Source organism: Echiichthys vipera, assembly GCF_963691815.1.
Source record: "Echiichthys vipera genome assembly, chromosome: 20".
Lineage (NCBI taxonomy): Eukaryota > Metazoa > Chordata > Actinopteri > Perciformes > Trachinidae > Echiichthys > Echiichthys vipera.
The window spans coordinates 19,312,289-19,325,555 of NC_139845.1; the positions used below are offsets into that span (position 1 = coordinate 19,312,289).

Consider the following 13,267-nt stretch of genomic DNA (forward strand, 5'->3'; position numbering starts at 1 on the left):
CCAGGGGTGGACAATTCCGGTCCTGGAGAGTCACTGTCCTGCATGTTTTAGGATTCTCTCTGCTCTAACACACCTGATTCTAATGATCTGCTTCTTATCAAGCAGCTGATGCTTGTCACAGTTTGATTATTGTTTGACTCAGGTGTGTTAGGGTAGGGAGAAACCTAAAACATACAGGACAGTGGCTCTCTAGGACTGGAATTGCCCACCCCTTGCCTATACTATCACCATAAGGGAGAAAACGCTCCGGCTTGTTTGTATTTCTTTAAACCAATCAAATTGGTCTTGGGCGGCCCTGGTAGCAGAAATAGCGGAAGGGGACTTGAAGGGGAGGAGAATGCCTGAGATAAAGCCTGACATCTGGTCACACGCCGACTTCATCCCACCACTGTAGTAGCGTTCTTTGGGTAAGCCAGACTAGGAACAGGAAATTAAAACCCATATAGCCAAGCACTACAACACAAGGTTGTACAACGAAATATGCTCATATGTTTTATGATTGAATATGGTGGATGAGTTGAGGATTCTTACAGACTGAGGACAAATCTGACTGTAGTCTGGTGGAACGACAGCAGCAAGAGGGTAAATGGGCTGTTGTTGGGTCGGTTGTCTTTGAGTACCAATGACATCACTGATGCGCTGTAGATGCGTAGGCCGACCAATGATGTTCTGAGTGGTTTAACACTGAGCATGGCTGGAAACCAGGCAAATCTGCCAAACTCACTCGTCACTCACTCATCTTCAGCCTCTCATCCGGGGTCGGGTCTCAGGGGCAGCAGCTCCTGCAGGGGACCCCAAACTTCCTTTTCCCGGGCCACATTAACCAGCTCTAACTGGGGGATCCTGAGGTGTTCCCAGGCCAGTGTGGAGATATAATCTCTCCACCTAGTCCTGGGTCTTCCCCGGGGCCTCCTCCCAGCTGGACGTGCCTGGAACACCTGCCTAGGGAGGCGCCCAGGGTTCATCCTTACTAGATGCCAAACTCATGTTTCATTAATAAGCATTTGTGATTCGTCTGGTGGTGCCAGGATAGAGCGCTCCTGACCTGGACCTTGTACATGTAACGTTTCCAGCCAGGGAGACTTCTGTTGTTCCTCTGTAAAACAAGAACTTTGTGATGGGATATCTTAACATGTGACTGACAAGTTAAAAACTAATGGTCTTTGGCATGTTCCTGTAGCTCCCTTGCTTGCTAATCACCCCAGAAAGCTAAAGCACTAGACATAGGTTTTTAAAAATTGTTCTGTCTGCTTTGTCGTCTCGCAGGTCTATGCTGATCGTGGTGGTGCCTGCTGCCTTGGTCCTGCATGACGCTTCCTGCTGCTATTATAATCCATAACCTTAGCTGTGCTTGTTTCTATTATTCTGCTATATTAACTGCCATAACATATAAGTCATATTCACATTACCATTACTAAACTGAAGGTTTTTGTTGCCACCGTACTCTATGGAGGAATGGTTGGGTCTATGTAAATCATAAATAAGTCATAGAGTGTGGTCTAAACCTAGTCTGTAAAGGGTCCTGAGATAACTTTTGTTATGATTTGGCACTATAAATAAAATTGAATTGAATTGAATTGTTCCATGTTCATGCGTCCGTTCTAATGAAACTACTCACCATGACACATATTTACCTAATGCCACTTTTGGTCTTGTGCAAAGCAACTATCTTTTACAGTTTCCTTTGCTGTACTAGAAAATAGTTGCAGAGTGAGACCTCTGTATTTTTTTTAACTCCCCACTCTTGTACATAGCGCGCCGGTTGCCCCGCCAACACAACTCTGGAGGCGTGACCATCGCCCACGCCCATTGGTAGAAGCTGAGGCGCGTACCCGGCACAACAACGCTGATTGGATGGAGATTAGTGACGCACCCTTTCACCTGGATGCTGATTGGCTGGAGTGAGCCAGATGCCTGAGAGCGCCAGAAAACAAGCGCTTTAGCGGGTGATGCTGCGGTCTCCCCGGGACAGTGCTGAGTTTCCGCTAATAGTGCAGCAGTTAGAGGACCGGAGGAACACGCTCAGGAGGACTGGCCGATTATTTTGAAGAGGGAAATTAGCTACTATGTTATTAGTCTGAAGAAACTACACACTGACAAGTCTGTAAAACCGGACACGGAGCCTCATTGGAACATTTAATTCATTCAGCAGCAGAGAAAGGTGAGAAATGATGTTTTCCCTCCAGTGGTTTCCAGTGGCTGTAACTCGGGTTATGGTATGCTGGTCAGCTGAGCTAGCATCGTAAGCTAAGTAGCTAATTAAAGCTAAATTAGCCGTTATGACCATAACAATAAGTCACTGTAATAGAGTCAGTACTTCCACAGGATCTACCTCACCTTCATGTAGGGATTCATTTGAGTGAATTAGCTCTTTACTAAAGTGAAGTTGAAAGCATTAAGGCTAACTTACATGTTACATAGCAACTTTGTATTAACCCCGTGTATTAATGTCATATAACAATACATTCAGCTGGTTACTCTCTACATCAGCAGCAGTTCATGAGGTTTACGTTATGTTAGCAGTGAAATGACGTAAGGAACGTGATAGTTGGTATAGCAGTTAGCTTGCTAAGGGCTAATTAGCTGATGTTCTTTGCGCCAAATTCAGCTGACCACTCGTCTGACTTTTTCTGTAACGTAACGAGCTGACATGTCCTTAACTCTACCGTTCACCCTGCTAAGGTGCTATTGATCTGACTGATTATTTATCCGATCTCCTATATCCATCTGGACTTTTTTGGACTGCAGTTTTCCAGATGGAAGTCGAATGTCTCGCACTGAAAGACCTCACAAGTCCCAGGAAAGGTTTCACTGCGGAGACGGTGGAGGATGGGGGCCAAAATGAACAAAAGGTAAAAAAACAAAAACAAAAAGGTGGCCCTAGTGCTTGATCTTAGGTGTGGTGAGCAGTGTGGCAGGTTTGATATAATGCAAATGGGACAGGGCTCCCCAGTATCAGGCTGATCAGAGACAGATGCTTGGAGGAATGTGGTGGCATCTTAGCAGTGAGGCGAGATTATAACATACAGGCTTATAACACCACACAGGACTTTGCTTAAAGGTTCAGATTCATCATGAGCCTCTCTGTCCTTGTGTCAACATTTAACCTCCTAAATAAAACCCCTGAATGAAGATGGGGTATTAAAAGGCAGCAGTTAATATATATCAACAGGATTACATGTCCTGTCATTACATGTAATAGTGCTTTGGCCAAAATTGTCCATTTTGGAAATTCTCACAGTATAGGCAAATGTTTGACACCTTAAATAAACATCTGTAACAACACCGCAATTGTTTCATCACAGGAAAACATCTGCACAGAGAGGAGAAGATCCACGCCACCAAAATCTGCAGAGTCCCCTGTGCCTGTTTTGCTGATGAGCAGAAGGGGTGAACCCCCTGACCTGGTCCACCTTACCCCCATCAAACACACTTCCATGGCCGAGCCCTGGACGCCCACCGCCAATCTGAAGATGCTGATCAGTGCTGCGAGCCCAGACATCCGGGACAGAGAGATGAAAAAGGTGTTATTCAGACCCATTGAGAATGAGAAGGACAAGCCGGCCAGTCAAGATACTGTGGTAGAGGATACAGAGGTGGAAGACTCTTCTCAGGTTGGTGAAACAGGAGGTTGTAGCATGTTCCGAAGAGGCAAAGAATACGGCTGCGACTAAATATTATTATCAGTATCTATTAATCTCACCATTAGTTCTTTGGTCTATAAAATGTAAGCAAATCATGAGAGAATGTGAATCATTGTTTCCCAAAGCCCAAATGTTTTTTTTAAGTAAATTAGAAAACAGATGGTATCAATTCCAAACAGTCTCTAAATGAATCAATAGGGTGTTTAATAAGTTCTTACTTTAGTTGTAGTCTAAAGGGGTTAGATTGTAGTTAATTTAATTAGTGTAATGCTCTGAGAGGAACCCTGAATTTCCACAGTCCAAAAGCCTAGGGAGTAAACACTCCCCCACTGACTTAACTCACATTAGCAGCTCAACTCTCAAGATATGGAGTTTTGTAGAAGCACAAATCCAATCACTCAGTTTTGCCCAATAAATGCCTTTAAAGCCATATTGTATATAAAAGTGGCTGGAACCCAAATCACTGCTTTAGTGATACGATTATTTTTTAAATCCAAAGTGTGACGCTTTATCGGGATAGCAGGATTTAATTATTTTCTAAAATATGTGCCCTTGAAGATGTTTCAGAAAGGCTATCTATGGCTCTGAACTGAGCTGTGTGTTAATGTGTATGTTGCATAACCCAGAGGATCACACTATAACCCTGAACGATAATGATGCAAACAGTAGCAGCAAAGTCCTCTTAGCTGGTGTAAAATTCTCTAAATTAGTGGTAAAACACAAGACTGAAAGGGGAAAATGTTTCTCATGTATGTGTTTATCTGTCTGTGCAGTTTGAAGCTGTGGAGGAAGAAGATGACGCAGACAAAAAGCCGAGCAGGAAGCAGAAGAGTCTGGGTCTGCTGTGCCAAAAGTTCCTGGCCTTGTACCCTGATTACCCGCCGCTACACAGCCCCATCTGGATCTCTCTGGATGAGGTGGCGACCAGTCTTGGTAAGAGCCAGAGCCAGAAACGAGGGGAAAGGAGAGTTGATGTGCTGTTGTCATAAACACCTTATGGGAGGGAGACAATAACGGACGTAGCTAATGTCCGTTTAATGAGCATTTATAAAGTTTTTATGTTACTGGATTAAGGGATGGTTGCTGTTTGGCAAGGCTTGTTAGTTTTACAACTTTCACTTTAATCAAAACACAGACCATTTTGTGACTATGTAATCTCTCTGCTCTCACACCGAAATTTTCAGGAGTGGAGCGTCGGCGTATCTACGACATTGTCAACGTGCTGGAGTCTCTCATGATTGTGGGCCGGATAGCCAAGAACAGCTACACCTGGTACGGTCGCCAGCGGCTGGAGGCGACGCTGGAAGACCTGCAGCGGAAGGGTCGGCAGCAGGGCTACCACCTCCAGATGGAGCTGGTCACCGAAGCCAGGGAGGCTGGACCGGGGCGTGAGGATGGAGCGGAAGGAGACACTGGTAACGGTAATTAACTGATCAATGCATTTTAGAATTAAAGTTTCTCCATAATGTAGTCATGGGATTCTGGAAAACCGTTTCCATTAGCTAAGTACCTTTGCATGTGTTAACCATTGGCTGCTTTAATGGCCCTGATAAAGGAGCTAACACGTATTGTTGTAGGACAAGACCTATAAGATTAGTTTAATGCAGCTCATGTAAAGATTTTACCCAAGTAACACTACATCTAAACGGTCATTCACTTCAAACCCACAGGAACCAAAACAAGCCTAGTTTCCATAGTGATCCTCATACATGCACAGCCTCTCATTAAGAGGGTGTGTGTGTTGACTTGGCAGTGCAGCTGAATACTAATAACAACACTGGTAGTTAACAAAGGAACATGATGTCTATTCAGTGGCTAATGTCTGCTGGTTATGTTGTGGCTGTTGAATGTGATGACCTCAGGCGATATAATAATAATAATAATAATCATCGTCACAGCTGAGCTGCAGAACAACAAACACTTACAGCTGAACTGGTGTTTTTAAGACATCAGATGCACATTTAAGCCTCAATAATCTCAGGGTTTACGATCAGATTGAGCCAATTACCACTGGTGATTCATAAAGGTCATCTTATCTTATACAATGTAGAGTCTTGGGACAGCAGTGGTCTGACATACTTGTTTCTCTGTTATTTATAGCTTGTGGCAACAGGAAAGACAAATCTCTGCGCATCATGAGCCAGAAGTTCGTCATGCTGTTCCTGGTGTCTAAAACTCAGACGGTTACCCTGGACGCAGCAGCAAAGATCCTCATCGAGGAGAGTCAGGACTCATCCAGTCACAGCAAGTACAAAAGTAAGAAAAAAAGTACAGGAGAATAGTTCTGATATAAAGCCTGTTTCTTCTGTTTTTATCCAACTAAACACCGTCCCCATGTCTTCAGCTAAGGTGCGGCGGCTATACGACATTGCAAATGTGCTGACCAGCCTGGGCCTCATAAAGAAGGTCCATGTCCGCGAGGAGAGAGGCAGGAAGCCGGCCTTCAAGTGGCACGGCCCCGTTGAGTTCAAAAACTCTGGAAATGCTGGTAAGGATTAAAGACCACTTGGGCCAGTGTTCGGTCTCTTCCTACATTTGTACCTCCCAAACAGAAAACGCACATTTTATATTGTGAACTTTCCTGGAATGACTTACAGTATAATCAACAGCAATTAGGTTGTTATTACCAACCGTCAGTTACCTTGATTACCAGAAACTTCAAGCTCCGCGGTGATCTCCCTCCAGCCAGCTGCACCTTGATTAGGTTTTTGTGATAAAATGAGGAGGTGTCATTTCTACGTGGAGAAACATTCCTCATGTTCTGCTGCGCTTTCAGAGTAAATGACAAGAATAAATAGAAACAGGGCACTCGCGGCCAGCAAGGACATTAGAAATGCCACGTTTAAACAACAGGAGTAGACATGCAAAATGGTAATTTAGAATTTGAACACTATGAATCTTCAAACTATTCGGTACAGCTCTACTGATAACTATATTTTTTATTATTACGGTCATGCTAACTCAGTCCTTATCCATCTCAACGTCATCAGCTGTAGGAAATACCGTGAACGTGCCAGCTGCCACTTTGCCTGAGGCCACACAGCCAATGGCAGGCCAGGACCTCAGAAGAGCCAAGATGGCTCGGCACGCCTCTTTCAACATCACACCGACTTCTGTGGCCGTGCAGCGGCTGGTCAGCTCTGCGCCCAGCAGTCCACAACAACACCTTACGGGTTAGAGACATTTTTTCGCCAGTCAAACAATAGTTAATTACAGAAAAACATTTTTATATCGTCTAATAAATCATTTTTGTCCCTCATACCGCAGGTCTGCAAAATAAGCCTGTGGATTATTCCAAAAAGACTACGAGCAGCAATGCAGTGTGCATGCAGTTTGGAAACAGCACTGAGTGAGTTAATAATAACACGAACACACACACACACACACACACACACTCCGCCTGCTCTGTAATCACCCTTCCATTCTCTTGGTTTAGATTTATCTGCAGTCATCCACCATAGATTTACTGCCAAACAATTTACTGAACACGAGCGCTCTTCTTGCTAACATTTGATGGGACAGCCTATATTATATAACATCAACAAGGGCTAGGGGTCCTGTGGTTGTTACAAGATAAAGTCATTATTATAAATGGTTCATCTCAAAATTCAATTCACTTTCAGATTGAAGCTATACAATTACATCCAGTTTTTATTGTCACATTAGACAATGGCACCAGGGCTCCCTATTCACTGAAGGAGTGTTTAATCTCAGTCATCCATAATATTTCACACTCACTGCCTGTGTTTGTATTGGCAAGCGCCTTTGTGTATTTGTAGCTTTAGGATACATGTAGCACGTCACTGTGGATGTGAACAGTTTTTGTCACCTCTGAATGTAAGCATTGGCTTTATATTCACAGTACAAAGTAGTTATGCCTGTGGCCAAACCATGGCTGCCTCAAGACTGGCTGTTGCGTGATTTTGGAGGGAGAGAAATAATAAAAACCTAGAATTAGAGTTGGAGTTTCATAGCTGAGAATTGAAGCTTTAGAATGAGCTTTTCTAATGACTAATCTTTCCTTGCTCGTCCCCCCTTCAGAAACCGTCCCACTTGCAGCAGCAGCAGGCTGGCTCCGTCCTCCATCCATTCCGCCTTGCCGGCTCCTCCCCTACACCCAGAGCATCTCTTCACACCTTCCTCGTCCTCCCACTGCTTGGCCTACCTGCCCAGCCTGTCCCAAGCCTCGGTAGTCATGCTGTACAGGGCGCCAGACAAGTTTGATCAGACCCCTGAAGGTCAGACATCGCCACGGTCTGAGTTTGAGGAGGGGAGGAAGAGAAGGAGGGAAGAGGAGGAGGAGGAGGTGGTGGTAAAAAAGAAGGGAACATCTCGGTTAGAGGAAGATGACAAGGTGAGGACTGTTAATGTGTTCATATCTGTACTCTTCTTGGATACACTTGACTTCTTGGCGACTGTCATTATTTTGGTTCAGCGCAGTCATTTTTGATTTTTCTTCTGTGCCCAATATCACGAGATCTTGTTTCTCTTTTTTGTAATTCTGGATAGCACACTGTTAAATTTAAAATATGAAATACATGCTCACTGATGAGGATAACTAATTTCTGTGGTACTTAAAGGCGACAACTGTGTTTGATAATTGGAAAACCCTAGCCATTAATCAGGCCACGCCATTCGAGTAATTGGAAAAGTCCCATTTTTCATGATAAGATGGTCTTTAGAAAGGTAGATTATTAGACTATAAGTGCTGCACTTTTCAGGGAAATTGCTTTGCAGCAGTTAACTCTGATGTAATTAGAGTGTTAATCAGTGCAGTGATTGTACTAACCGTGTCATAAATCGTTGCACATTATGACATAAAATGTTCAGTCAAGATGGAGTCTAGACTTGATCTTTTTTAGAGGAACGGTGTCATGCTTCTGGGTCACAAGGATACAGTAATAAACGGGTGGTTTCTGTCTTCCTTCCAGCTGGGAGCTGGACCTCACAGGGAAGCAGCAGTGAGTTCACAGATGGGCCCAGCAGGCCTCTCCAGAGAGCAGGCGCTCGATGAGAGTGGAGGTGGCAATAGCAGCAGCAGCGAGCCCGCCCAACCATCACACTACCTCTATGTTCCCAACAATGCAGGTATATATATATATATACACACACAAGACTAACTACTAGGGATGTCATAATACAAAAAATGTAGTTGTCTAGTGAAACATCTCAATAGCCAATTCGATACCACAGTAAGAGACAAAACAATAAACCCCAAGTGCTTCAACTAGGGCTGCAACTAACCATTATTTTCATTATCAGTTTACTTAGTTTAGTAGAGTTTATTTAGTTCTTTGTCATAGGAGGGGGAAAGCAGAAAATGTTCATATTCAAGAAGTTGAAAGCTGCGAATATGGACTTTTTTTCTGAGAAAATGACTTGCACTGATTAATCAATTATCAAAATAGTTGGTGATCAATTCAATAGCTGGTAACTAATTAAATATTCAACTAATTGTTGAAGCTCTAACTTCAACATACACTCTTATTTGGCAGTGAGAAAAGAACAATAGGACACAAAAGAATTTTGTCCTTGAAAACCATCATAAAAACCATCGTAAACGCAGAGATCGGGAACGCGGCTTTTAAATATTTTGCTCCTCATACAGAACAACCTGCAGAGGCGATTGAAGTTAGACACACTGGTCCCTTTGATCAGTTTGGGACCCTCCTCACTGACCGGCTGTGGCATGGTGAAAGCATGTCCAATAGGTTGATGTCCTTTGTTTTATAATTTGTTGATATGTTTGATATAACTTTGCAGTGCTTTTACCGTCATTTTCATGTGCTTTCTATGTAACTTTTGTGTACTAAAATATATGTTTTGCCTTGGTTGTTTTATAATGTACTGTCATCGGGGCATCTTTGGAAAAAAGCCTGCTCTCAATGGCCAATCAATCAAAAATACAATTAATCCATCAAATAATAACTTAAAAGAAACAAACTAAACTAACTACAAACTATTAACAGAGCTCCGGAAGAATTGCATCCCCCGAACCTGCGTGACTGTAGAAAAATGTTGACATGGTACCCAAGCATCGGTTCTTGTGACATCCCTACTCACTACACGCAAGGATGGGTGTTTGTGCCACCTCATGTAGCGGTACACATATTTGGAGTTAGCTGTACCATATGCTCTATGAAGAAACATCTGGCTTTGATGTTTGAGGGAAATGGATGAGGGTGTCTGCTTTATCAAATGGATGCCTGAACCTCTACCAAGCACTGATGCTAAGTTGATTTAGACTCGCAGTCCCTGCTGAAGATAAAAAAGGGGAGCTCTCAGAGCGTTTTATTTTTTTTATTCTTCCAACAGTATTTCTATTAATTACACAGTTGGTGTGTGCTGTAAAATATGTAGAGGTTTTGGAATTCAGCAATAGAAGATGGATGTTAATAAAATAAATGTAAATAAAATACCTCGGTTCAGCTGGGATTTGTTCTCAGGTGTTTAATATGTTTGGCAATCTACAAAGACAACAATGATCAATTCTTGAAATCAAGTTGTAAAGTAATTTGTCAATAACAGGATGGTGTTACTAATTTGGTAAAGATCAAATATGAATAAAGTTGATAGATGAGCCACTTAATGAAGACACCTGTGTGTAACTGAAGGCTTGCTTGATTGCGGTCTCCCTGTCTCAGTATTTCTTAAAAAATTTTAATCACTGAAACCGTGATGTCCATATAAACCTCACATCCCGTTTTCTCCTCATCTGTCTCCAGGTCTGAACAGCCTCAACTTCCTCCTCTCTGCCGGCCAGTCCCCAGGCGGTCTAGCACTTCCTCCCACTAGTGTTCCCACTCTGGCGCTGCCCTACGTCCTGGTGCCCTCTGCAGCCCTCTCCCACTACCCTCTGATGGCCAGTGGCCTACAACAGCAAGGCCCTGAGGCCCATAACAAAGTGAGCTTTAGCCTGCCTGCTCACTTTATGTTGAGGGCGGCACCGTATGGCCTGACAGCAGCATCAGAAGTCAGTAGGTCACCGGCTCAGTCGCCATCCACTCCAGAACAGAGCCGGCTGTACGGGTCAGCGGGCACACCACATTCTCCCTCGGGACCACGTCAGACTGTCAGCATCAACACGCCAGAACCACTGGTAAGGGCCGCACTTGCAAAATGCCACAACACAGTTTGACATGATGATGATGAGGAAAGTTTCTCTCATTTACTCATTGAAACACTTAGGGCGCACTCACACTGTCCTTCCGCACCGCGCCCCGGGCTTTAGGGTACTTGTCCCCCCCCCCCCTCTCCCCCTGCTGGCCAGTCCGTTTGTACTCACACTACCTGGGCCTCGCGCAAATGCTTCTTGCTGTCCATACGTCATCGCGCCGTAACAGGTCACGCGCATTGATGACGTCATCGCGATGCATTGCTTTGTTTACAAATCTTTCCATAGACCTCTGAGTTTTTGAGCGTCTTGTCGACTGTTTTTGAATATTTTCATCCGACCAAATCTGCAGTAAACACTCCACCTCCGCATCACACCAACGTGAACCTTTCGCCACCATTGTTGTTGTTGTTAAATGTCAGTGCATGGTCTGCCTTTTTTTTTTATGTCCGTGTGCAAACGCGCTCTACAAAAGCCCACCTCTCTCAAACGGGCTGGGGATGGCCAGCTGGCTGCAGCTAGGTGTGGAGCGGTTGCACTCACACTGGTCAAACGCACTAAGCTTTACCTGCAAAACCTGTTTTGGCCCGGTGTAGAAGGACAGTGTGAGTGCACCCATAGTCATTTAGGAGTTGAAGATGATTAATCTCCAAGTCCTTGAAGAGGGATTGATGTTCTCTTAGCAAAGCAATGCCGACAGACTGTGTTAGGCTTTGCAAACAACCTTTTAGACAACCCGCCGAGGCGCTGGATGGCTAATTAATGCAGTATTAGAAACAATGTGACAGGTCAATGGCCGTGTTGTAATGAGACATAAATCAGGGGTGAGCAATATGGCAGAAATATCATATCACAATTTTTTTAACAGTAAAATCACGATCACGATTTTATCATGGTTTTGTTTTATATTGATTTTTAACTATTTTGCAAGTTAATGAACAGTGGGACCAAGTAATTTCCCCATGTTAAAAATATAGCCGTAAAAGAAAAAAATATCATAAATAAACACATTTTAGACCAAAGATCCTTTCTGAACAGATTTTAATCAGTTTTGTGCAATTTTGCACAGAAAGTACAATGCAAATGTAACAAAAAGCTACCTGTTGTCTCTGCCCACTGCAGTGTGGCTCTGCTCGCCGTTTCACTCTCATTATACTCTTACGGATGCTGTCTCTTTGAGTGTTTGAAAAGGTCCGTCGTGTTACCATCCGATGTGTGTGTGTGTGGCAGGTTTGGTCAGAAGACGTTCTCTGTGAAGTGACGGTGCTGCCTCCTTGTTAAACACATTAGGAGTCCGCTGGTGCACAGGACATTTAACAGTTTTTCGGGGGCATATTTTACAGCTTGTTCCACACATTCTATGAATAAGTGTGGACAGACACCATCAATGTAGCACAATAGTCTAACTTTGGCACGGTTGTTTCATTTTCAGCCATGACTTCACTCTACTCTCTGAATCAAACATGATGGGGGATGAGAAATTCTTATCACTGCCTGTAGTTCGTTATGATTGGTTGATCAGCATGTCTTCAGGGAGGTGGACTAGCCAACGATGGGATTTGGCTGAGGGAAAAAAAAAACCTGATGCATCTGTGCAGAGCAGAGAACAGCAGTGGATAGAATGTGTCCTATAGATAGATAACTTTATTTATCCCTGAGGAGAAATTAGGTCATTGTAGCAGCGGTACAATACGATCAGAAATACAAAATATAAACTACAATAAGGGTACAGCATCGCAATTTTAAACACTATATACAATATACAATAAGATGCTTAGCAGTTCCAGATGGATATTGAATAATATTGAATATTAAATACTGGTCAGAATGGAACTACGTGGATTTTAAGGTGCAAGATAAAGAGAGAAAGGAGCATTTTTAATTACAGTGGTAGCATGACGATACTATGATCTCTCTGCCTGGCAGATTGTCTTTCCAATCTAGTATCGCCATATCACCCACCCATCGTGTGTCGCCCCCCCCCCCCCCCCCCACTTTGACTTCTAATATGGGCAGAGTGGCACCTTCATGAAAAGGTCCAGGTGGCAGTTACTAAAGGGTCTTCTCTGCACTCCAAATGTGGGCGGCTGTTACTTGGAGGTAGAGCGGGCCGTCCTTTATTCTGAATCCTGGCAGTTTACTGGTGCCTTGCTTATCAACAAACTTTTTTCAAATCATTATTGCCTTTCACAAACAAGATTACAAAATGGCGACATCAAATAGGTGTTTTGCAGACTGGTTAGTGGTTGTGATGAGGGCCAAATTTACAAAAGTAAAAATATGAGAATGTTTTTAATGTAACTGGAGAATTTGGTGTAAATGTTCTCTAATCTTACTTCCATCTCTATCTTCACAGACTCCACATACTCCGAAGGAAACACCATCGGCCTCTAAGGCTTTCTTCCAGACTCCAGGCACACTGGGAGGTGTAGTCAGCGCTGCACCAGCTGCCCGAAAAAGAGGCTCGGCACAGAGGAGGCTGGACGTCGGCCACACACCAACCAGTTAG

General features: G+C 43.7%; 1 protein-coding gene across 1 annotated transcript; it reads left to right on the forward strand.

The window, feature by feature from the left end:
* Positions 1-2,756: 2,756 nt before the first annotated feature.
* e2f7 (E2F transcription factor 7) lies at positions 2,757-13,267 on the forward strand (the record flags this gene model as incomplete). The annotated part of the gene is made up of 12 exons (XM_083934738.1): positions 2,757-2,852; positions 3,306-3,614; positions 4,418-4,577; positions 4,829-5,065; positions 5,745-5,900; positions 5,989-6,132; positions 6,641-6,817; positions 6,912-6,993; positions 7,686-7,998; positions 8,576-8,732; positions 10,370-10,743; positions 13,115-13,267. The coding sequence occupies 12 exons, from the start codon at positions 2,757-2,759 to the stop codon at positions 13,265-13,267; spliced, it is 2,358 nt and encodes a 785-aa protein (XP_083790864.1).